Consider the following 23,099-nt stretch of genomic DNA (forward strand, 5'->3'; position numbering starts at 1 on the left):
ACGCATGCAAGTCTGGGGCCCGCAGTTCCTACAAGCTCTTCTAAGGAGGAAACAATTTCACTTCAATTCTAACAAAACAATGTCAGCCAAGAAACATAATTGAATAAAAAAGTGTCCTTGATATGCACTTTTCTAGCATTTAATGAAATCTTAAAGTGATTGCTAAAAATCTATAAAACATAAAACAATGCATCACATTTCCTTCTGTGGAGCTGCCTCTTTCCTGAAACTGCGTGAACTGACAGACACATTGTGCCCGCACCGGGACCCTGCACAAAGGCCAAAGGGCACCGAAAAGTGATGCCTTACACCCTTTCCAGTGGCATATTTTTAAAAGTCTTATCTGTGAACGTTTAGAACCAAAGGATCGCTCTGTTCCGAAATGTCATTGTTTGCTCTCTCGCCGAATCGTAGGAAATGGCAAATCTGAATATGACATTATTCCCTTAGTTATAAAAATAATCATTGAATTTCATGAAAAGTCAATGTCAAATATATAATAACACCGTGTAATTCTCAGAATAATCCCTATGAAATAAGTCTGGGAGAGCAGCGGAGTCCGGTTCCTGGATCAGGCAGCCGAGGCAGGAGGATCCTGAAGCGACGTGTCTGTATCTGAGTGTTCCTCCCCCAGGGCAGGCCCCTGCCCCCCTGCCAAAACACCAGCATCCTTCTGTATTCAGAACAGACTCCTGCGCTGGCGGGGTGTCGGTCCCACTGAAGGGAGATGGACGTGCAACGTGGGGAACTAAGAAGAGGGTACCATAGAAAGCGCCAGGAAAAGGAAGTGGCATCAGGGGTGGTTTGTCATTGCAGACGGTGTGTCACCAGGACAGTGGCAGCGGAGAAGGCCCGAGGGCGCCCGGGAAGGACAGGCGAGGTGGAGGCAGTGGCCAGGGCAGAGGCTCCCGGGCTGTCCCTCGAGTTACACGGCGAACCCAGGTGAAGCCTCCCTGCAGGATCCCGGTGGCGCGGTGACACAGGGTTGAAAAAGACGAAGTTTCCGGGAGGCCTTGACTTCTTATGGCCGTTGCATTTAACAAATATTTATTGCATTTTAAGAATTTTTTAATTTATTTCTTCTTTCCACAAGTATGCGGTGAGTCCCTAACGTGTGTCAGGCATACTGTGAACAGAACAGGCAATCCATCCCAGCCCACGGGGATGCGTGTTTGCTGAGATGGGAGGCGGCGTGTGTCCCCCAAGAAGCTCCCGAGCCCCCCGTGGGCACCCACGACCCAAGTCCGCTTCCCCAGCAGGACCATCCAACTGCGGCCTTGCAATCCCAGGGAGTGAGGGCGAGAGAGCACCCTCTCACAAAATAATCACAGAACACGGTATTTACGTAAAATTTTCATCTGGGAGTTTGGAGTCTTTACCGGAAGCGTTTCAGGAACCTCCAGGGTGCCCCGTGCTAGCTGCATGGACCCCGGGAAGAAGCGCCCCAACTATTTCATGTGCTCTCTACTCTGGGTGATCGCCGTGAGAGTTTCCATTGTGTCCGGTTAGTTATCAGCCTTATTAACTTGCAAAGGCAGTTCGTTAAGTGGATACTGGTGACGGCCTCTAAGTAGAGAGGGATGAAGACATGGACCCTTCACGACATTTCAAACCAGCCCCCTCTGTGCCTTTGCAAGCCTGTGTTCCTGAGTGAACCAGGTCGGCACAGGCAGCCTCCCGTGACCTTTGAACTAAGAGCAAAGTCAGGTATCGTCCGCAGGCTTCCTGCAAGGAACAGTTTTGTGCGTGTGTGCAGCGAAGTCAGATCTTAGGACTTCCATGGACTCGCCGCAGCCTCGGGGAAGGGTCGGCAGTGACGGGGCGACCCAGACCCAGTTAGACAGGGTCCGTTCAAGTCATGCCAGGAAGAGAGGAAACGGCTTACAGCTGTGCAGACACGTGGCGCTCATGGCTGTTCATACATGTGCTGCTTCTCCATGCCTGCAGTCTTCGTGCATGCAGCCACTCCGTGCCTGCATCCAGGACTGAAGTCTTCATAGGGTGGGGCCAGGAAAATATTAAAAAGCAGGAGGCCATCCTGCCTCCCACAGACAGTTACTGAGTGCCCGCCCACTCGGCGCTCCGCCATACTCAACCAAATCGCGATGAAGGTGAGTGGACGTCAGCGTGTTCCCCGCCACGTGGAGAGGAGACGGCGGTATCAGTGAGCAGACAGCCGGGCGCCTGGCCCTCAAGGCCCTGGTGACAGTGATTCTGGGTCCAGCATCGCCAAGGTGACAGGATAGAAATGAGCTCGGCATTGGCCCTGGAAGAGAGAACAGAGGGGGGCATGCGGTCAGGGAGCAGGGAGGTGCCACCAGAAGACCGACAGCACAGGGAGCGCGCGCAGCCTGCAGGGACCTCTGGTGACAGTGGCTGAGGGGGCTCTGGCGTGCCGAGATCAGGGCCCGGTCTTACCGTGCCCGCTCCACCCGGTGTTCCTTTCGTAGCGTGTTTGCGTCGTTAGGAAACCGTGGACCGTCTCCTTGGGCTTCGCTCACCTGATCTCCCCTCGGACTTCGTGGTTTCCGGGCAGTTCCATCCACCCGCCTCGCTCAGGCGGTGTGTACAGAGTTAGGCTGGGTTAGCCCACCGGCTGGGACGGAAGTGAGAGGTGAGAGGCCCCTGAGAATGACAGAAATAAAAATAGGCCCGCACTGAATGAAATCCGCCGGGTATGAAAATAAACCCACAACTTGGTCTATAAGGATGCGATGAAGAAACATGAAAAATTATTTATAAAAACATTTGCAGTCAGACACTTCAGCATCTGCGTTTACTCTTATTAGCTGAGCAACCGTGAGTAGCTATTTATCGTGGATCTACGTGGTTTTCTTTTTCCCTACCTGTAGAACGGGGCTGGTGATGTCTAGCTGTCATGTTGCTCTAAGGGCTACAGATACCATGTGGCATGCTGGACGCCGGGTCCTCACTTGCCATGGTGGTCCTCACTCTAGTGGTATCAGTTAGCTTTGGCCCATGACGAAACACACGTGTAGTGAATTGAAGCAACCATGGATTTACACACAGTTTGGTGGGTGAGCAATTAGGGGGCTGAGCTAAGCCATGTGGTTCTTCCGGTCTCCGCTGACCTCACTCCATCTGCAGCCAACTTCCCAGTGGGCTGGTCTCTAGTGGCCCCAGCAGGGTGGCTCAGCCCTGTCCCGGGTGGTCCTGAGTCCCTCAGCAGCCTAGGCCAGCTTCATCACACACTGGGCAGAATTTGCAGGCAGAGGAGGCCCAGGCCCCTCCGAGCCTCAGTGGGGCACAGACACGCCCCCTCTCCCCCGTGCCATCGAACAAAAAAGCCACACAGCCAGCCCTGACCCATGGGTGGGCAAGTAGGTCCCCCACTTCCCCGTCACGTTGTGGAGGGGCATGGGACAGGGAGGGCCACTTTTTTCCAAATAATCGACCACAAGAGGGTTGAGGATGCAAAATCAGCTAGACTCCCAAAGGTCAATTGAACAGATAGGAAATCAATATGGGATAGCCTTGATGTAGTGGGGAGAAGCTTAGCGTCAAAAGACCAGCTCGTAATCTTTGCCTCTGCTATTGATTAACGTGACCCTGGTAAAATCATTGAAATCATCCGTGCCCATTATTCCCAGTATGAGGTTTTCTAAATTCAACAGCATTGTGTGGAATAAATGAGGTGGTGTGTATGAAAGTGAGCATCAAGTTTAAGTACATAAACAAACACAATGGGCCACTATTCTTCGATGTAAGCGCCCTTCATAAATGATAGGAGCTGCTTGGGACTCTCGCCTTGCACCCCCTGCCTGTCCTTGCCTTCTCTCTCTAGAACGTAGAAATTTACATTTAGATGTTGGGGTTGGTAATACAAAGGGTGCACTCCTTGGAATTTCTCTTCCCAGATACCCGTGTTAATATTCCTTTGAGGCAAATATTTATTGAATTCCAACTACGTACAAGGTATAATACTAGGTGCTAGGGCTATAAGGATGAAAAATGGGCCCTTGCCTATAAAACCTTGGTTCTCTGTTGAAGAACATAGAGCAATTTAACACAATATAATTGCATTGTGAGATCTCAGAGGCGGGGGGGCCCTGACAGCCAGGGGAGGCGGGGCTTGGGCAAGGCTTTGCGGGGGGGGTGGGGGTGGGGTGGGGGCAGTGTCCAAACGTGAGTGGGAATGCAGGGCAGGGCGATGTGAAATTCAAACCCAGTGCCTGGCCAATTGGAAACCACTGTGTCAGCCCTTTGCCTGGACAAACCTGGTTCCCCCCACGCATCGGGCCCTGTCCTCCAGGGAGTGTGGCCACGCATTTTCCCCGAAGCTAGACTGAAGGGCTTAGAGTTCCCTAAACACAGCGCCCGTGCCCTCACCCTGCTTCCCCTCCACCTGCAGCAGGCTGGTCCCTGGCTGTCACATCAGCTTCCAACAAACGCCCGCGGCTGACTGCGGAGTCGAGCAAGGGTCTCTGCCCTGCGGTGCCTTCCCCGAGTCACGCAGGTGCGAGCCACCACCCCTTCCCTCCACTCTCGCTCTGTCCGGGTTCACGCCCTCTGACTACTTTTGTGTCAGTTTACACGTGTCTCCTCTCTTACGCCACGTGCTCCGGGAGCCCAGGACTCATTCCTTATTCATCCAGACACGAGGAGCGGACACGTGGCCAGGAGAGCGCAGCACACATGTTCCCTTCAGGACGCAGGTGCCTCAGCGTGGCTGGAGCCAGGGCTTCGCCCCGGCCGTGCTTCGCAGGTTAGAGAGCTGGGCTTCATCCTGAAGTTGAACCTGAAGCAGGCCTGCCTTCCTAAAAGGGCCGGGGAGACAGCGTAGACTGGAACCGGGCATGGGGCGTGGCGAGGGTCTTCACTGAGAGACCTGGTGGCGGGTGGGGACGTTGAGATGCGCTCTCCAGGGAGCGGCACCGGGCAGCATGCTCAGACTCCCCTGCACATGAGAATGACCTTGACCTAAGGGCCTTGGAAGACTATCCCGTCTGGGCCTCGCTGTGTACAGATGAACTCAGAATCCTCAGGGGTCTTTTCGCTGTTGTTATCCTTCCTCTCCCAGTGATTTCGATGCCTGGCCCCCAGTCAGAGCCAGTGATCGCCACGTTGAGAAGTGGGCGCAGACCGAGACAGCTCCTCATTTTCTGGGTTGGGACGAGAGGGCGGCGTATGAGCATGTATTTAACATGGAGGAGACACAGCCACACCCAGGCGGAGAAATTTAAGGTTGGGTTGGACCACATGGAATTTAGGGCTAGAAGGCAGTTGGGATCGCTGTTCCGGCACTCAGGAGAGAGCAGGTGGGAGGCACGGAGGGGTTGTCTGAAACCCCCATGATCGTGCCACTGGAGGACGTGCGGGCAGCGGCGCTGACAGAGAGGCCCACCCGTGAGCAGACCCCAGGGCCGCCCACAAGTAGAGGGGCCGGAGAAGGGGTAGGAAAGTGGGGAGGAGGAGGAGCGGGCTCTCTGGACGCTCACGTGGAGGAGGGGGGTGGTTACCAGTCCAGGCACCGTGAAATTTCCACTGGGGATTCGGGCCAGAATGCTGCACCTGCTAGGGTGACCTGGGGCCGGGAGGCGGGGGGACCAGCTTCTAGAGACAGTCTGACAGTGGGCACAGACTGGACACAAGCTGGCTAGGAAGTGAGGAGACAGAAGTAGACGGGAGGGAACGCTGTGGTTCCCCAGGCTCCTGAGTGCTGCTCAGTGGTGCTTTTCCCCTGATCTGGTGGAAAATGTCTCCCATGTTCAGCAGAAAGTGTGCCTGTTGTTCAATTCTCTGTTCAGAATAGTTGTATGACTGAGGCATTGGTTGATGCAAAAATACACAAAGAAAAAAGTATAAAAAGACAACTTTAAGAATGCCGTTCCCACGCACGGGCATGAAGTCAACAGTGGCCACGCGAGGCGAGGAGTGCCGGGGGCCTCGCTCTCCTGTCCCGTCCCCACGTCCATGTCCCGGGAAAACAGGCCAGCCCCAGTGCCACCGCCCGGTACCGAGGTCCAAAGACCATTAAAAATGCGGATGTTGCACGTGTGTGGGACACCTACTTGGGGCTGGAAAGCCAAGGGGACAAGTGTGCCCTAGGCCTGAGGCCTGGCTGCTGTCCCTCAGCTCGGTGGTCCTGAGGCTGCTGTGCCTCAGCGTCTCTGTCTGGACAATGGGGAGGAAAGTGCTGGGAACGGCTGAGTCGGGCACAAAGTCAGAGCCACCCAGACGGTGCCTTCAGCGCTCTGGAACTCTGCGGTTTCTCGGGCTACTTTTCTAGGTGGGGCTTTATGATGCCCGTTTACCCAGCCAGGAAGTTCAGTGTCGTCCACGGCAGAGTCAGGGTGCTCATCTCGTCCGGACGGCTGGCCTCAGAGCAGGGGTGGGACCACTCCGCTCCACAGCCTCCGGTGCCGGGGTCCTGCAGGGCCATACACCTGTCACCAACTTCCAACACACTGAACGCCGTGATACGCTGTGGCTGGGCAGGGGTTGCCGCCCACGTGGTCGGAAGAGATGGCGGAGGAGACGCTGGCTCATTTCTTCCCTGAAAAGGCTTGACACCTTTTCACCAGATCAGCAATCATATTAGTAACCATTTCTGCGCCATTGTATAATTGAGGCAACCCTCCCCCCCACACCCCCACAGACACATTTATATGACCCCCACTACTGCCTCCTGCGGCTATCTCCGTGTTAAAAACAAGGACACAGCCCTGGCTGGTGTGGCTCAGTGGATTGAGCACGGGCCTACGAACCAGAGGATCACGGTTCGATTCCCAGTCAGGGCACATGCCTGGGTTGCAGGCCTGTTCCCAGCAGGGGACGCACAAGAGGCAACCATACATTGATGGTTCTCTCCTTCTCTCCTTCCCTTCCCCTCTAAAGATAAATAAATAAAATCTTATCTACAGATAAATAAATAAAAAAAAAACAAAAGGACACAGAGGATCAGAAAAGTCAGGTAGCATGCTCATGTAATCAGGAAAATGAGGAATTATCTAGTATAGACCCTCCTCCGTTGCTTCGCCGTGATCGCCTGCTGTTTCATAGTGGTTTCCCTTCCAACAGGTGCGCGACCAACGCGCATGGCGTGGTTTGCCACTTTGCGTGTGCATGTGCCCGTGTGCCCGTGCAGCGGCGTCACTGACTGAGGCTGTTCTTCTCTCTCCCAAGGTCCTGATCGCCAGCCTCATGTGCCCCTACAGCAAGAGTGACTGGACGGAGCTCGCACAGATGGCTGAGGTACGTACGGTCCCGTTGGCACCTCGGTGTCTTCCCGTCTGTTCTTACTCGTTTGGAATGAAGAGCCGCCTCAAAGCCTAACCCTGGAGCAGTAAAACGGAACGGGAAATGGTAACTTAAAACGCCTCTGTTACCGTCCGTTTACCCGGAGTTTTCATTCAAATGACGGACACATAAATGTAAAAAGAATCTGTGCTGTGAAAGTTGTCCCTTGGTCTTCACACGCTCCCTAAAAATCCTTTATTCTGTGCATCCGTTTACTCTTTGTTTGCATATTAAGCAAACTGAATATTCTTATGGACATCACGATAAATTTTAATTCTGCCTTTGAGAGGCTCACTTGATCTCACCTTGCCTTTAGGCGACCTAGTGTGACCGCAAGAGGAGACATTTTGAGTATAAAACTCCTGAGCGTTTCCACTGTGAAAGGTTCGTTGACTAGCGTTCCAGTGTGAACGCAGACACGCATGAAACGGGGGGACACACACGCTACTTCGGGAGGGACCCCCGCTCAGCGGAGTTTTCTGCGAAGTCCACCGAGTCCCGCTCGCCGCCCAGGGGCCTCAAATTTGTGCTTCAAAGAGGAAAACACACGTTGACCGTTGTGCGCTGGTGTCCATTGTGCCTCGTGGAAAATGCTCCAGCCGGGTGAGCTGGGCTTTCTCGGAGGCCTCGCGGGTGCATGGAAGACTGAGCCTCACAGTTCTCACGCACGGACGACTCCACATTGTAGGCCTTGTGTGGCTTTCAAGAGCGTTCAGAAACGTTGATTTTACAATTTATTTAGATATTGTAAACCTGTGAGGGGGAAATTACTTCTGGGACTTGGGGGGTGAAATTAAACATGGTCGGTAATTGGCTTCGTGATCTTCTGTGTTGGGTCTATTTTCTACGTGTATTTACCTAATGGACCGTGAACCCCTCCACGGAGCCCGTGCCCGGCGTGAGCTTGGCCGATGTTAAGCTGACTATGACGAATGGCTTCATCACGCCTCTTGCTTCTCTGCCCTTCCGTAGAAGCAAATGCTTTTAAAAAAATGTTTTCCTCAGTGATGATGAGTCATTAAAATCGCAAATGTTACTTTGAAAACCTAAAAAAAACCTTTGTGTTAGTAACATACTAACCAACGTAAAGATGTCCTTCGCATTTCTCACGTCGCGTGTCTATTTCTTGAACTGCAGTTTAATGGCATTTTCTAAGTTCTCACAGCCAAAAATAAAAGGGACGAAAGAAGGAAAGCGAGGGGGAGGAAGAGAGGAAGGGACGGAAGACGGGAGGGAGACGGGGAGGAAGGGGGGAGAGCTCACTGTTGTAAGCCCTTCACTTTTAGTTTATTGATACCTTACGGAAGCAGCCCTGTGGTTACTTCCGGTGTTTTTCACGTTAGGTACTGAAATGATATGCCCAAGTTCATGCAGCTCGCGTGTGGTCAGAGCAGGACTCAAACCCATGAGCTCCAGCTCCAGAGCCCACGCTATGAACATACACATTCCACCCCACGTAGATCCCTGGGTGGGAGACGGGGACTGTGTGCAGCGATGTCACATCCCCCGCCTCTGCCTTCAGTGGAACCCTTCCGCAGAGAGTCCCTTTGGTGAGTCCCTTTGGTGAGCTAGAGAGAACTCAGGTATGAGACTGAGCCAGGGGCTGGGGACTCACCGGCGTCTCCGGTGAGTTCAGCATTCTGAGCTCACTCAGCACTTAAGGCTCTTCCAATGCCGAGAGCTGCCGGGAGCTGGCGGCTGCCTTTCCTGGTGGTGGACGTCCTGCGAGGGTGGCACTGCACAGAGGCCAGAGGGGCGGCTCCTGTCTGGGGGTGTGTCCCCATGAGCAGGTGGTCTGCGTCCCTCCCAAGGCCCTTCCAGGCATCTTTGGCGGGTCAGTGTTTGTGTATCTGTACAGTAACAGAGAAACTTTTCATAGTTGGTCGCTGAAAAAAACATTTAAGTGCATAGGTAGTTTTACGGGATTTTAATTGTTGCTTAGAGGTTAGAAGTTTGAAGGATGTCCGGTGTTCTTAACATACCATCACAACACCAGCCCCGGAATACGTGATTTCCAGTAAGTCACGGGAGACGTTGGAACACAGGCTTTGGACGCCAAGTGCTTGTGTGTCAGCCATTGAGTGACTCAAACTCTCTGTTCCTTGGCGTTTCCCTTCGTAAAATGGGAGCAGTGAGACTCCCACGCCGAAGAGCCCAGCTCGGTGCCTGGCGTATAGTAAGTGCCCAACATATGTTCTGATAGCTAAGTGTGAGCCCGCACTTGTATTTCAGGGAGTTATGTACATAAATGCCACCTTAAGCTGCGTATTCCAAAACGTTGTTGATTTGCTATTTGCAAAGGAAATGTTTGAAAAAGCTAAGAATCCGTAAGAGAAGTGCAGCAGCATATATGATGGCCATGTACACCGTTTTAGTTAAGGGGTAATTCCCGCATGGCATGGTGTTGCGGTCGGTTGTATGATTACAGCTGACACTGGGGTAGAGGCCAAGGTGAGCGACTCCCCCTGACACAGTTCCGTGGCCGGCCTTGGCCGGAACTTGTCTTAGCCACCAGTGCCTTGTCTGTGGTTACCACCCAATCAGCAGGGGGGAAATAGCACGATTTAAAGTAATTTTCAAGTAACAGGAAGCATTTTATTTTACTTATTTGTTTTTAGAGAGGGAGAAAGAGAGGGAGAGAAACATCAATTGGATGCCTTTCGCACGCCCCACCTGGGGACCCGGCCCACAACCCAGGCATGTGCCCTGACTGGGAATCAAACCAGCAACCTTTTGGTTCACAGGCCAGCGCTCAATCCACTGAGCCACACCAGCCAGGGCAACAGGAAGCATTTTAAAACTGATTTAGGGAAGCAAAACCATACCGAAACTGTGTTAGGACCCAGGCAGAATGAGCAAATGGACTCTCACAAGTGGGCAGAAGGAAAAGCCAACTCACCGGTGAATGAAGACGGGTGAGAACATGGCTAACTAGGATGCTTCAGCCTGTCAGGGTCCCACGGAAAATGCATAAAGCAAAAGACAAAAACAGGCTAGCATTTTGAATGACTGGGAAGAAAAGAGAGGCCCTGAAGAAACAGCTGTTGGCCGTACACTCAGACAGCAGTGAACTTTTTGGAGCCTTTGCAGGGTGTGATAAACCTGTTACAATACTATGCAGAAGGGTTCAAGTTTCTAGGTGATCTTACTTGAAACGAAATTGTAGCATCTGGGAAATTCTACAAGTTAGTGGAAAGGATGTAAAACTGGAATCATTTAGTTCATCCTTCATTCCTCAAGTTACTCTTATCAAACTATAAAAAGTGTTTTGCTGATTCTTAGAAGATTTCTCAAGAATTTCACAGAAGACTTCTCCAGAATTTCGTGACTCTCTGAGTGTTCTCAGAGTGACCTTGTGTGTTCATTTTGCAGGATCCCTCTGTATACAAATGAATTAATGCGTTTATTGAGAAAGATTCCTATTTAATTTTTAAACTAAGACAGAATCCCTACGCTTCTAATTTCTGAGCATGGGACGTACAGAAATACAGTAACTGATTTGCAGTGGAAAACTTTCGGAATTGTACTTGGATTTCTTCCCGCTGGTGTTTGATGTTTTCTGTGCACGGCTGCCCGTGGTGCCGGTTACCCAGAACCAGTGAGACGTGCTCCCGCGAGAACAGATGCTGCGCAGGGCAGGGCAGAGCTGAGGTCCACGGACCTGAGGGAGCACCTCCGAGGCGCCTCTGGACACCCAGGCTTGTCCTTTGGTTCCTGGGGTCTGGGTTCCTTGTGTGTAAAATGGGGATGCAATCATTATAGGACTGTCAGACGGGGAGACACAGAGTCCTCATAGAGCACTCTACCAGAAAGAGCTGTGGTGGCCGTCACATGCACCCCAATGTGACAGCCAGGACACCCCTCACGAGGTGGCCGTCCCAGAGACAGCAGGAAGCTCAAATCTGACCAGGCGTTGAGTTGTCCGCGATGAAAGCGCCCTGGCTCCTGAGTAAAGCTTTGCCTTTTCCTTCCTTTTCCTTGAACCTCGTCCAGGCTTCCGGAGCAGATGCACTGGAGTTGAACCTGTCCTGTCCACATGGCATGGGCGAGCGGGGAATGGGCTTGGCCTGCGGGCAGGTAAGGACCTCACCTGTCACCTGTTCGCCTGTCTGTCTGGGGGCCCCTGCCCAGTTACTGACCGCACGGTGGGCACATCAGACTGGCTGGAGACCTCCAGGTCTGCGCTGTTTGAACGGTCAGGGGTCAAAAGCTGGAAAATGAAGGAAGCTGGAATTATAGCAATGGTGAGTTTTATTGAGGAAAACATCGATGACGTGCTTGACAGGAAGTAATATCCCAACGAATCGTTTCTCAGAGCGCCGAAGCAGGGTTAGCTGATTCCAGACGCAACGTTCTTTATTCGTTCCCGAAGCAGATCCCGTTTCCCCGGCGCCATAGACAGTACGCCCTGCAGAAAACGCGTTGTTCGGGGCGATTTTGTAGTAAATGGGGCACGGCGTAAGTTGCGTTTTACATTTTTGAGCATCTGATCATTTTCCCCCAACTGCGTGTGAGGAGATGCAAAGAGACTTTGGTGCTATTTTTATTTCTGGATGCCATAAATGGGATCTTCGTGCTGAAGTGCTTTCAAGAGCCTAATGAGTAAAATGTGGAAATAGATGTTCATGTGTGGAAAATCCAGTGTCTTTGTGTGACTTGAGACAGTGTTGTGTGGTGGGGAGCCATGTAAAAGTTTGATGCTAAGAAGGTGAGTATTTTGCATCTAACTTAGCTTTTACTCTCAGTGGGAAAAGGGAGTGAATTCAGTGACGTGAAATGTTGTGATTTACGGCAGATGCCCTGGCCTTGGGAAGTTTGCTTTGATCGCCACATCTGGCACTTGCACACAGTAGGTGCCTGTACATAGTAGCATCTTGTAAAAAATAGGTACTCAATTCTTTATTTTTTTCAAGTTATCAGATTGTTTGGACTAAACTCGGGGCAGAGGCCCTGATCAGGAAGAGCAGATCTTTCTGCCCACTCTAGTGAGCAGAGGTGGCTCCTCCCATATCAGCATTCAGGGAGGGTCGTGGAGTGTCTTGTAACTATTTCATTAGCATTCGGCGCAGGTCTGGGACGAAGGCAGAAACCACTGTGAAGCAGCAGGAGAGGGGGGCCTGGTCAGATGGGGTCGAGTGTGTTCTCTGTTCCACACAGGACAGCTCGCCCAGGAGACCAGTGCCTGCGGTCACAGAACCAAGCCCAGAATTGCCCAGTTACCGGGCAGCGTCACCAGATCATGTCGTGGCTTTCTGAGCCATGGTTCCCCGACACCCGGGTCTACAGGTCAGGGTGTGTAACTTCATTAAAATGGGGGAGGTTCCCGAAAGGGCGCCTGGAACCGGAGTCTCTCCTGCTCGCCTTTCTCGGTCTCTGAAACTCAGAACCAAACTAGTTTTCAGTCATGTGGATAGAAACAGCTTGGGAAAATTTCAATCCATCGGTTAATGGTTGTAAAGAAGAAATGATTTTACTGTGTGTTCTTCGACCCCCAAATGGCAACTACTCTGCAGACCTTGACCTGATGCTGCCCGACCTTGACCTGACTGTCCAGGGAGAGCGTTTGCTTTGTGATTCTGTCTCAGCATCTCAGGCGAGTCGTGTCCCCCCACCCCCGGGCATCATTCAGCCTCCTCAGTTTCTGCTTTCTGCTCAGCCCTTGGCTGAGTGAGGAGGCCCAGGGCTGACCTTCAGCAGTTAAATGTCACTTTCTGAAACTCAGAAAACCCGTGTCCCCGACCCATGCGCTCACACGCACGCTAAAGGAAGCAGCGGCGTCTCCATTTCATGTGTGTGTTGTGACGTCTAAAACGAAAGCCAGGTCTCCCTATTCGCCAAGTTTAGAAATTCTCTTTTGAATTCTGTGTGCTCGTAAATTATCTAATTGGGAAATAAATCACCCTTCATCATTTCTGCTCCGCTGTGATCGAAGCAGGCACTGCCTCAGGACACACGTGTGGTCAGTATTTTAAATGGAGGGAAGGGAGAATATTAGTGTATTGAAAGTAACTAACAGCTTTGCTATAACGGTGGCTCTTGGGAGAGGACACAGACCTGTCTGGGGCCTAGGCATCTCCTTTACCTCCTCTTGCCCTTTCCCCACCTCCTGGTCCCCCTCTCTTCTTCCCTCCCTGAGGGCCATGACCTTGACCCTGCATGTCAGGGATCGGGGGAGGGGGCATGCAGACATGTGCTCCATGCTGGGGGCAAAGGAGCTGGCAGGGTGTCATAGTACATTCTCTTCTCAAAACATCTGGTTTCTTCCACCTTGGTCTCAAATATTCTCTTGCAAATATTTAAGTGAAAAATACTGCCATTGCACCTATGTGCTTTCAAATGAACTGTATGTGTATGTATTTAAGCCCTGGTTTGGAAAACATCATGGGGTGAGAACGACTCCTGTAGGACTCAGGATAAACGGCGCCTCTTTAGGTCTCCTCCTTCCCCAAATGCGGAGCGAGTGGCCCTGTGTTGTCCTTCTAGAGACACGTCTGACTCATGAACTGGGCGTGTCTCACCAGCCAACCCCACTCTCCATGAGGGAAGAAGAGTCTGTTGTGCACAAATGGGCCCGAAGGTGGGGCGACAGGCACCCTCTCCTTTGAGTCTGCGGTGACGAGAGATCGAATCCCCACTGACGAATTGCAATTTCTCCTCGGAAGAGCCCTAAGGGGCCACGGGGGTGTGACCGCCCTGGCCCCGGTAGGGTTCCCGTGGCCCAGCAGCTTGGGTACCTTCTCAGTAGGTGTAATTACTGAATGGTGCACCAGCATTTCAGGAATGACCCCACTGAATGGAAAGTCCCAGAGTGGCCGGGTCGTCGGAGGGAGGACGGCCGTGGTTCTCAGTTGGGCAAGGGCACACGTGAACTCAGCGACGTGGCTGTCACCACTGGCTGCATCTGCTGCCTCGCCCCCCTCCGGCGATTTACACCTGTCCTCTGCATGCAGTTTCTAAATCTGAATGTTCGACTCAGACCCCTTAGCGCCCATCTCGTCAACGGGGAGTACACGCCCGTCCTGCTTTCCCGAGGACTTCACGAAGCAAGAGCACACAGGTGGAAGATTGCTCAACCTTGACACATTCAGCAGTCCGAAATAAACGTGCGCCTAAATCATGTAAGATCACCCGAAGCAGCATTTCGACACTCCCCTCCCGATCTGCGTGGCGTCCAGACTTGGTTCTCTTACGTTAAAAATCCACTTTGTGTCGCTTCCGTTCGATGTCAGGCTGCCCATCAAGGAGGCGATGTGTGGCCTGGGGCATTGGGGACCCCCCCCCCCCCCGGTAGCTGGTGCCGACTCTTGGAGACGCAGCAGGGGGTGAAGCCCCCCATGGCGGTGCCCGGGGCGTGCAGAGTGCCCTCCTGTGCCATCCGTGGTCAGGCGGGCCTGCCCTTCCCAGCCGCCTCTCCGCATGGCGGGTCACGAAGGCGTCCAGCGGTGGCCAGCAGTGGCTGCTGTTCTTTAGAGCCCCCTGGCAGGGGTGACCATAACGAATTTGCGCTCTCTGTACAACCGGGACACACTGCTGGTGGGACAGCGGGGGGGGGGGCAGGAAATCCAGTGTTTGATGTTTTGTTTCTGTTTCTTACTGGATTCCACGCTGCTCTTTCCCTGTCGTCTTGTTCCTCTTTCCCGGGTCTATTGGTTTACGGGTTCTGCCTGCGACAGTTGTTTCCTAGGGCTGGCTTTGTGCACTTTGTCACCTCGTTTCTGCCTTCGTGCCTGCACCCCCGCCCCGCCCGACCCGCTGCCTCGGCGCCCCGTGTGTGGCGAGCCTCGTTCTCCGTCTCTGCCACGCAGCCACTGGCTTTGCTGTGCTTTCTCTTTCCGCCGGCTTGTCTCGTCCGACACAGAAAAGAGACCCGCTGTCTGTGGCACGCTTTCACGAGGTGCTGGGGGGCTGTGGGTTTTCCGCTCCGGCACAGGGGCGCTTCGCTGCGTGCGTGGGGGTTCCTCCTGGCTCGGAGGGCCCCAGACGCGCCTCCAGCAGAGCACCAGGCTGACGTGGCAGGGATGATGAAAGCCGCCAGCAGAACAGGTCCCCGAGGACGGTGTCCACCAGCTTCTCCCTGTGGATCGGCTCCCGAGCATTGAAGAGTCTGCTCCTCCTCTCAGATGATTTAGGGTTTCCGTCTTTGTCCCACTGCGGCGTCGGCTCCACAGCGGCAGTTGCTCGGACCCTGATTCTTGCCTGCTTTTCCCTCTCGTTGTTTTTCACGGAGAAGAAGGTGCGCCTGGTAGATGGACGTCCACGGGTGCAGTTGACACTCTGTCATTGACCGAGGGACTCTGTGTGGCGGGAATGGTGTGGGTGCCCGGGACACCGTCGGTTCTGTCCTGCCGCTTCCGGCCTTCAGCTGGACAGCCCCTGTGCCCAGACTTTCCCCTCCTGCGGACACCGTCTGTCCCCTGTCTTCCCTCCTTATCCATTGTCTCCCCACGGCGCCTTCAGGCCGAGCGCTGCTCTTCGTGATGTAGATTTGTTTACAGAGGATGTGTTTCTCTGCCTAAATTCACTGCATTGGGTGAGAAAGCGCAAACTTCTTGGCAGGAGACCCCTGCGAACACGCCAGGCTCTCTGGCCCCATTTCCGGGCACTGCCGCTGCCAACGAGCCCCGCCGACGGGACCGTGGGTTCCTGTTCACAAGGAGCCGGTGTTAGTGTATTCGTGTGCATAATTAATAACTATCGCTGAATTAAATCAAAGGCTGTGACTAGACTCTTCCTCTCACGGTATTTAGCTCTATTCCCCCTTTGACTGTTTTTCTCTTTGTTTTTCCTGGCTCAGTTCTTTTTTCTTCCTACGAACGTACTCTGGATCCTGTTTCTCCCCAATCACCTTTGATTTTGTTTCTGTTCCTATTGTGTTTTTGATATGTTCTTTCTCCAGTTTTTTTTCCCCACTTTGTTCTATTTCAGAGTGATTGCCGTTTGTATTGTTTGTTAGGGCTGCTATTTTAAATAAAACTGCTGTGCTTGCTCAGAAAAATGGGTGTGTGTTCTGTGCCGCCGAGGCGCCCCTCCGTCTCTGTGCCAGTTCCCTTGGCATGTTTGCTGTCCTCGTCCCAACGTCCCCGGGTTCCCGGCTCCGTGTTTTCGTCATCCTAGGAAGTTTTCTCTTCTCCTGCCACTTTGAAATCTGCCTTTTAACTTTCTTCTGCATCAGTTTTCTTCCTTTTTTAAAAGACACAGTGGTCCCTTTAATTTTGCAAATGCCAGGCAGACGTCTCCTCCTTCGTTATTTTTACCGGCTGGACCTTCAGAGCCAGCGCTCCAGCGTGCGGTGTGGTTCCCCCTACGTCCCCAGGAGAATGAGTCAGGGGCCCCGGCTGCCTATGGAGGTAGCGAGATGCTCACCAGACATTCCCAACTATCCCCGCCTCGCGTTTCGGATTACTTCTTCCCAGCGGGGGGAGGGCAGAGGGAGGGGCAGAGGCCAAGGCTGTGAAGATGGTCATAAAAGTGAAAGGAGCTCCTAGACGGGAAGTAAATCGGTACAGGTGGGAATGAGGACCCTGTAACAGTGTCACAGGGGGGACACATTTCTGGTGACAGGATTGGAGATGAGAAGCTCAGAAAACCAAGCACAGGCTCGTTCCTAACAGGCCGGGGCTCTTAGGATCAGTGCCACCAAGCAGACCAGGCCCAGTGCCTGTGCTCCATGAGTTTCGTCACTAACCAGCCCCACTGTGCACCTGCACTGCGTGCCTTTGACATGCACCGTAATTTTTAAAAGTCAGCATCATCAGTCTCCTTGTGAGCCTTCCATTGCACGTATATCAACCAGATTCCACATATGGCGTGAACCCGTTAGCGACACTTCAAAATCAGCACGTGAAATGACCCCCAGACCTTATGTCACATGATTTGACTTCTCTCCCGGTGTCGCGGCCTCTGACATTAAGAATCAGAGCCCCGCTCTCCCTGTGCCCTGGCTTAGTGCTGCTCTCGTACAGAGCCCGCCGTCTCTGAAAGCCCCCTCCCCAAAAGGAAGCTGTTAACCTACGAGCTAATGGTGCATCTCACCGACCCCTGGGCTCGACTCTGTCAGATCACCGCGGGTGTGTCCAGCGGGAAGCTTGGCTGCAAAGTTGTCCAGTCTGCTACGTGGATGAGTCCGTATAACATCGTTACAGGCAACCCCCATTTCAGTGTAAACTCTGAGCCTGAGAGAGAAAGTGGGTAAATTGGGAGGGCTAGATTATATTTTTAAATCGCTGTATACAGGGCTGAGCTTTGGATGAGGAAGTGTTCAAGTCGGGCATTTTGGACTAAATCTTATGACGTGAGCAGGTAACCCTTCCCCTCACCGACACAGCAGCCTGTGTTACGGTGAAGCTTAATTTCACCGATTTGAAAAGGCACATTCATGTCCTGGCTGGTGTAGCTCAGTGGATTGAGCACAGGCCTGTGAACCACATGATCGCAGTTCGATTCCCAGTCAGGGCACATGCCTGGGTTGCCGGCCAGTTCCCAGCAGGGGACTCACGAGAGGCAACCATACATTGATACTCCTCTCCTTCTCTCCTTCCTTTCCCCTCTAAAAAGGAATAAATAAAATCTTAAAAAAAAAAAAAAGAAAAGGAACATTTAATTCCTTATCACTTTCTCTTCCCCCCTTTGGTCACGCCTTCCTGCTGTCCTCACCTCCTCCAGCCTCATGAAGAGTGGTCACGTGCCTGAGACCTGTTTTACCAGGTTCCATTTCTTTCTCATCTTTCTCTCTCTTATTTCTTCGCTGATATTTTTCTTCTCTTCCTGCTTAGCTAGTGTTTTTCTTGCTTGGCCCTGCCCCACATTTTCGTGTTCTCTCAGCGTCATCAGTCCCTTTTTGGTAAAAACTTGCAGGATTCGCTCGTATTACTGACAACGAACAGCTGTCTTTTTTTTTTAATCTAAAAAAAGAGACACCTGGTATGTTATATACCAGGAAAAGGGTTACCATTACAGGTGGACTACATGATTTAATTCTCAAATGACCCTCTGAGCTAATATTACTATTCTTCCTATTTGGGGAGATAAGGAAGCAGAAGCATGAAAAGGCTGAGCAATCTGTCCAGAGTGTGCAGCCCGGACATGGCCCGGTGGGGCCTCGGGTCAGGGTCTGCCTGCCCGTGATCTCCTGCTCCTTGCGCCTCCTGTAAGACAAGCCAGGTGTCGTGCCCTTGCTTTCAATCTGGCTGTGAGAGCAGGTGCTTCCCGAATTCTGACGGAGCAGCACCGTGTCTGTACGGGGTTCGCATCGTGGGGCGTTAACACCCTGACCCGTGTCCACCTCGCCCTGCAGCAGCGCCCCCTGCTGCCCACCAGCCACGGGCGAGTCGCCTGCATATGGAAGCAACTCCCGTCCCAGCTGTGATGCTAGAGTAAATGCTGTCCAAGGGCCGGGTGTACGCCCCGTCCTGTTCATGCCTGTCCCATTGCCCGACACGTCCATAGTGTCCAGATAAGGGCCAGGCGATCGGCTGCGCTGGGTGAGCCCTCCAGGCCCATCTGCTGTTCGGTGCCCCGGTGCCACCGCGCTTTCCTCGCTGCACGGGGAAAGCAGGCAAGTCCTCTCATCCCTGCTCCTCAGTGCAGGCCAGAGGGGGTGCTCACAGCGCCCCCCAGTGGTGCTGGGCAAGAACGCCTCTTGGTTTTATACGTTTATCCTCCTTCACAGGATTTGGGTACCAGACAGGAAGGAGGGTTATTTGACTAAGCATGAGCTGTTTATTTTGTAGACATCAGCACTGTCACATCCTGGAAAAGGTTTTGTGGGAGTTTTAATAAATGCTCCCCAGGAGCTTATGTGTTTATTTCGAATTCCGATTCAACAACATTTAATCCCTTGTTATGGCTTTGTCAGACTTTTAATTCAATTATTCAAAACATGAAACAAAAGCAAATAATTGTAGATAGCACACGAATATTAGCAGAATTAGCAGAGTGCCGAGAATTATTAAAGAGGACATTATGTTTGTTAATCGGGCATTTAATTTTGCTTCTGTTTGTTGAGGGAAAACATCCTCTTGGCAAGGACTTTTTCAAAAACCTTAATTGTGGAAATGCGTCCTTAACAGCCATGAATACATTGCACAAGCGAAGGCTGTTTGAAGCCCAATTAGCCAGAAAGAGTCCAGATTTTCATTTTAACTGTAGAATGGCTGACCTGCACCCGGGGCGGCCGGTCCTCACTGCAGGGAAGAAAGGCAGGCCTGTGAGCCCGGCTTTAAAACCAGCGAGTGCTTATTACATGGGGCAGGTGTGACCTCGCTGCTGAGAGGTCCGTGGGAGAAAGGGAACCGCAGGCCGATCCCACTCACGAACATCGACACGAAACAGCAAAGAAGACATTAACACGTGGCAGTCAGCGTGTGTCACAGTGAATGGTGTGGCCACGTGGCACTCGGTGAAGCAAGGTTGGTTCGACCCTCCTCCCCAGAATTTGGTTAATGTAAACCATCACATAAACAAGTAAAAAAAAATAAAGGAAAAAATCATGTGATCGTCTCAGTAGATACAGAAAATAGTGTTGAATCAAATTCAACAGCTCCTCCTAAATGTTTCAAAAAACCTTTGAAAACTATGAATAGGAAGAAATTGTCTTAAGGTGATTAAACAACTGTAGCAAATATCAATTTAATGGTGAAATGCAGCGAGCTTTTTATTTTTATTTATTCTGTTTTTTGAAAGATCTGATGTGAACCAAGATGCCTGCTATTTGCAAAACTTTTCTTCATTGTGGTGGATATTCAATGGCAATTCAGCAAGAAAAATACATTCAAAATAAAGTGAAAATAAAATATATATAAGGATTGGATGAATAAATTATTCACATATCTTTTAGTAATCTAGAATGATATATAAAATAATCCACTGGTAAATGATTAGATTAATTAGAAAAATTGCTAAGGAAAATACCAACATGCAAACATCGATTTCATTTCTATTCACCAAGTTCAAAATGGATTTTTAAAAAAAACTATTTTGCATTAAAATATAAATAAGATATAATGGAATACAATGTATATAATTATTATGTAAAAATTTTAGAATTTTTATTTAAAGAAATTTTTTATAGATTTTATTTATTTATCTTTAGAGGGGAAGGGAAGGAGAAAGGGAGAGAGATATCAATGTATGGTTGCTTCTTGTGTGTCTCCTGCTGGGGACTGTCTTGCAACCCAGGCATGTGCCCTGACTGGGAATCGAACTGCAATCCTCTGGTTCGCAGGCTCGCGCTCAATCCACTGAGCTACACCAGCCAGGGCTGAAAGACATTTTTAAAAGATAAAAAATGGAAAACATCCAGTTTAGGAATTACAGGTTATGATAAGATTTTCATTTTTTCCAGATTAAGCACAAGATTCACTGCAAATGTAATCAAAATCCCAGCAGAACTATATGGTTAATTAAAAGACCAATGTATTCAAGGCATTCGATAATTATAATAGTAGTAGTAGAAAAGATTTATATAGCACTTTTTTCTGTGCTAGTCACTGTTCTAAGTTCCCAACATATATGGCATTGACCTTAATCACTATCAAAAATTTTTACCAAGCTTCAGCCTTAAGATAGTGGTTCTGACACAGTTTTAGACATATTGTGCAAAGCTGCAGAATAGAGAAATCATAAAAAGCCACAGGCATGGAGGGAATCTTCATTTGGGTGAGTTGTCCCTGCAGCCAGTGCAGAAATGTGCTGGGACAATGGTCACCCATGCCCAGAATCGCCCACGAGTCATTAAAGACCGAGACGTCACAGGCGTCACCGCGAACATCTAGAAAACGACACCGGAGGTTGTGTAGCAGACCTCGCGCTAGGGAAGCGTTCCTCAAGGCAGAAAAGGCACACGTCCTGCGAGGGGCACCCTGACCGGAGTAAGAGACAAGCTATAAACCGGAGATACACATTGGCCCTGCAGAAAACTGCCAAGTATAATACTTAGCATGTATACATTTCTTCAAATTAAGAAAAAGCGAGATAATCCAATAGAAGAATGGGCAAAAGGACAGTAATAACACAAAAACTGTGAGCGGCCAATGCCCATCTACAAGGGAAAATACAGGAAGACGTGCAATGAAACAGTGGGGTGCTACAAAGCAATACAAATGAGTGATGCGAAACCGTGTGCGAGAGCCTGATTGGACCTCGTTACGTAGAATGTTGACATAAAAATGGAAGGTTCGGGAGAATCAGTCAGCCTGCTATTCCACGTATAGATTATGGAAAAGCATTTGACATTAAAGTACATGTTTGGGGGATGTAAACGTATATGGTAAAGACGTTTTTGAGAAGCAAAGGGATGTACAGTGGTTGCCAGAGGGGCCGGGGCAGACGCGGTGAAGGAAGGAGCCGTGACCTGGGGCCATGAACTTGAAGTACGTACGCAGTACAGACGATGGCTGTAGAACTGTACCCCTGAGGCCTGTAAAATTGTATTAACCAGTGTCACCCCAATAAATTCAGTAAGAAAGAAAAATAAAGTGGTGGGACACATATGTATTATAAATGGCAACAAAATTTGTTTTTCCAAATTTAAAAAGAAACAGAGAGACACAAACATTCTATATTTTTAAAAAAACATTTAATAAGTATTCTTTCGTGTTTACTTCATTGGGGAAAAAACCCTCATTTTAAAATACGCACAGTGTGTCGGGGAAGACGTTTTAAAGACACGCAGCGCACCCGCAGGGGAACTCGCTGTCTTCGTGCCCTGTGGGGTGGGCCGCCCGGTGCCCGAGAGCGAGGGTCCGGAGCTGGGTCCCCAGGTGCGGGGTCTCCCCATGCTGCGCGCAGCACCGTGTGGAGCACAGGGACTCACATCCACTTCCTCCTCCCTGACACAGGGTTCGCAGTAGTGCCCCTCCCGTAGACGTGCCAGGAGCGCGGACACACAGGCGACCCGTTCAGGGGAGGGGAGCCTGTCCCCACACAGCTGCAGGTGAGGGGCCTGTCCATCTTTTCGTCACATCCCCACTGTCCTCCGGGTGTTGGGGGGGGGGGGGTCACAGAGCAAGCTAGCCGAGTAGCCCTGCTGTGACGCAGCGTTTAGCTGGAGTTGTTAGAATAAAATTTTGCTTGAGGAAAGGATTTCAGTGTATTCTTGTTTTTGTTTTGTGTTGATTCAAGTTTGAAACTCACAGTTTGTGGAGGAAGTTTTCAAAGTCTAGAGAAATGCCCAGGCTCTGCTGTCGGGAGAGGAGGTGGCCAAACAGCGAATGGAATGGTTTTGTCTCGTCCCTGAGGCCGCTAGCGCGACTCCGCCCCGAATAGTGTCTCCATGTGGGGGCGGCTTCCGTCTTGTCTTGGTCTGGACGTGTTTTCTGAAGTGAGCGTGCGTGGTCCGTGTCATCAGGGAGACTGTGTCATTAGGCAAACAGATTCCTACCCAATTAATAAGAAAAAGACAACCCAATGAAAAAACGAATAGGCAATTCAGAGAAGCAAGGCTGTAAATGGCCTGTACACCGGGGGAGTCATCCAACCCCGCTGGTCAACAGGAAACCCACACGAAACCAGCGCAGGCACCACGTTCCCCCCCGAGGGGCCCGGCACAGAGTGAGACCCTCCGCGGTTGGGGGTGTAAAGCCCAGGTCGGGTCAGGGCATGAACTGCCGGGCCCAGTAACCCAGTGCCAGGGGTCTGTGCTGTGAAAATGTCGGCAGATCTCACCATCATGTTTCCTGGGTTCCACGCAGCCCTGTTTGTAACAACACAAAAGCTGGAAGCAACTTAAATGTTCACGTTTTGGGGAAGTTCGCGTGAATTACGGCCCATCTGTACAGCACGTGCTCTGCCGTTCGGTGTCTCAATTAGGAGAAGCCGAGGACAAGTCTCACATATGTTCA

At 51.3% G+C, this 23,099-nt stretch overlaps 1 protein-coding gene across 1 annotated transcript in view; it reads left to right on the forward strand.

Annotated features, from left to right (window-relative positions):
* DPYD (dihydropyrimidine dehydrogenase) overlaps positions 1 to 23,099 on the forward strand; it is a 521,728-nt gene that overhangs the window by 344,530 nt on the left and 154,099 nt on the right. Inside the window, exons 15-16 of the mRNA XM_037051359.1 lie at positions 7,147 to 7,215; positions 11,254 to 11,337. Coding sequence (XP_036907254.1) covers positions 7,147 to 7,215; positions 11,254 to 11,337 — 153 coding nt within the window. The remainder of the gene's footprint in view (positions 1 to 7,146; positions 7,216 to 11,253; positions 11,338 to 23,099) is intronic.

This window comes from Sturnira hondurensis, unplaced genomic scaffold, assembly GCF_014824575.4.
Source record: "Sturnira hondurensis isolate 20B ecotype Veracruz unplaced genomic scaffold, ASM1482457v3 Scaffold0007217, whole genome shotgun sequence".
Lineage (NCBI taxonomy): Eukaryota > Metazoa > Chordata > Mammalia > Chiroptera > Phyllostomidae > Sturnira > Sturnira hondurensis.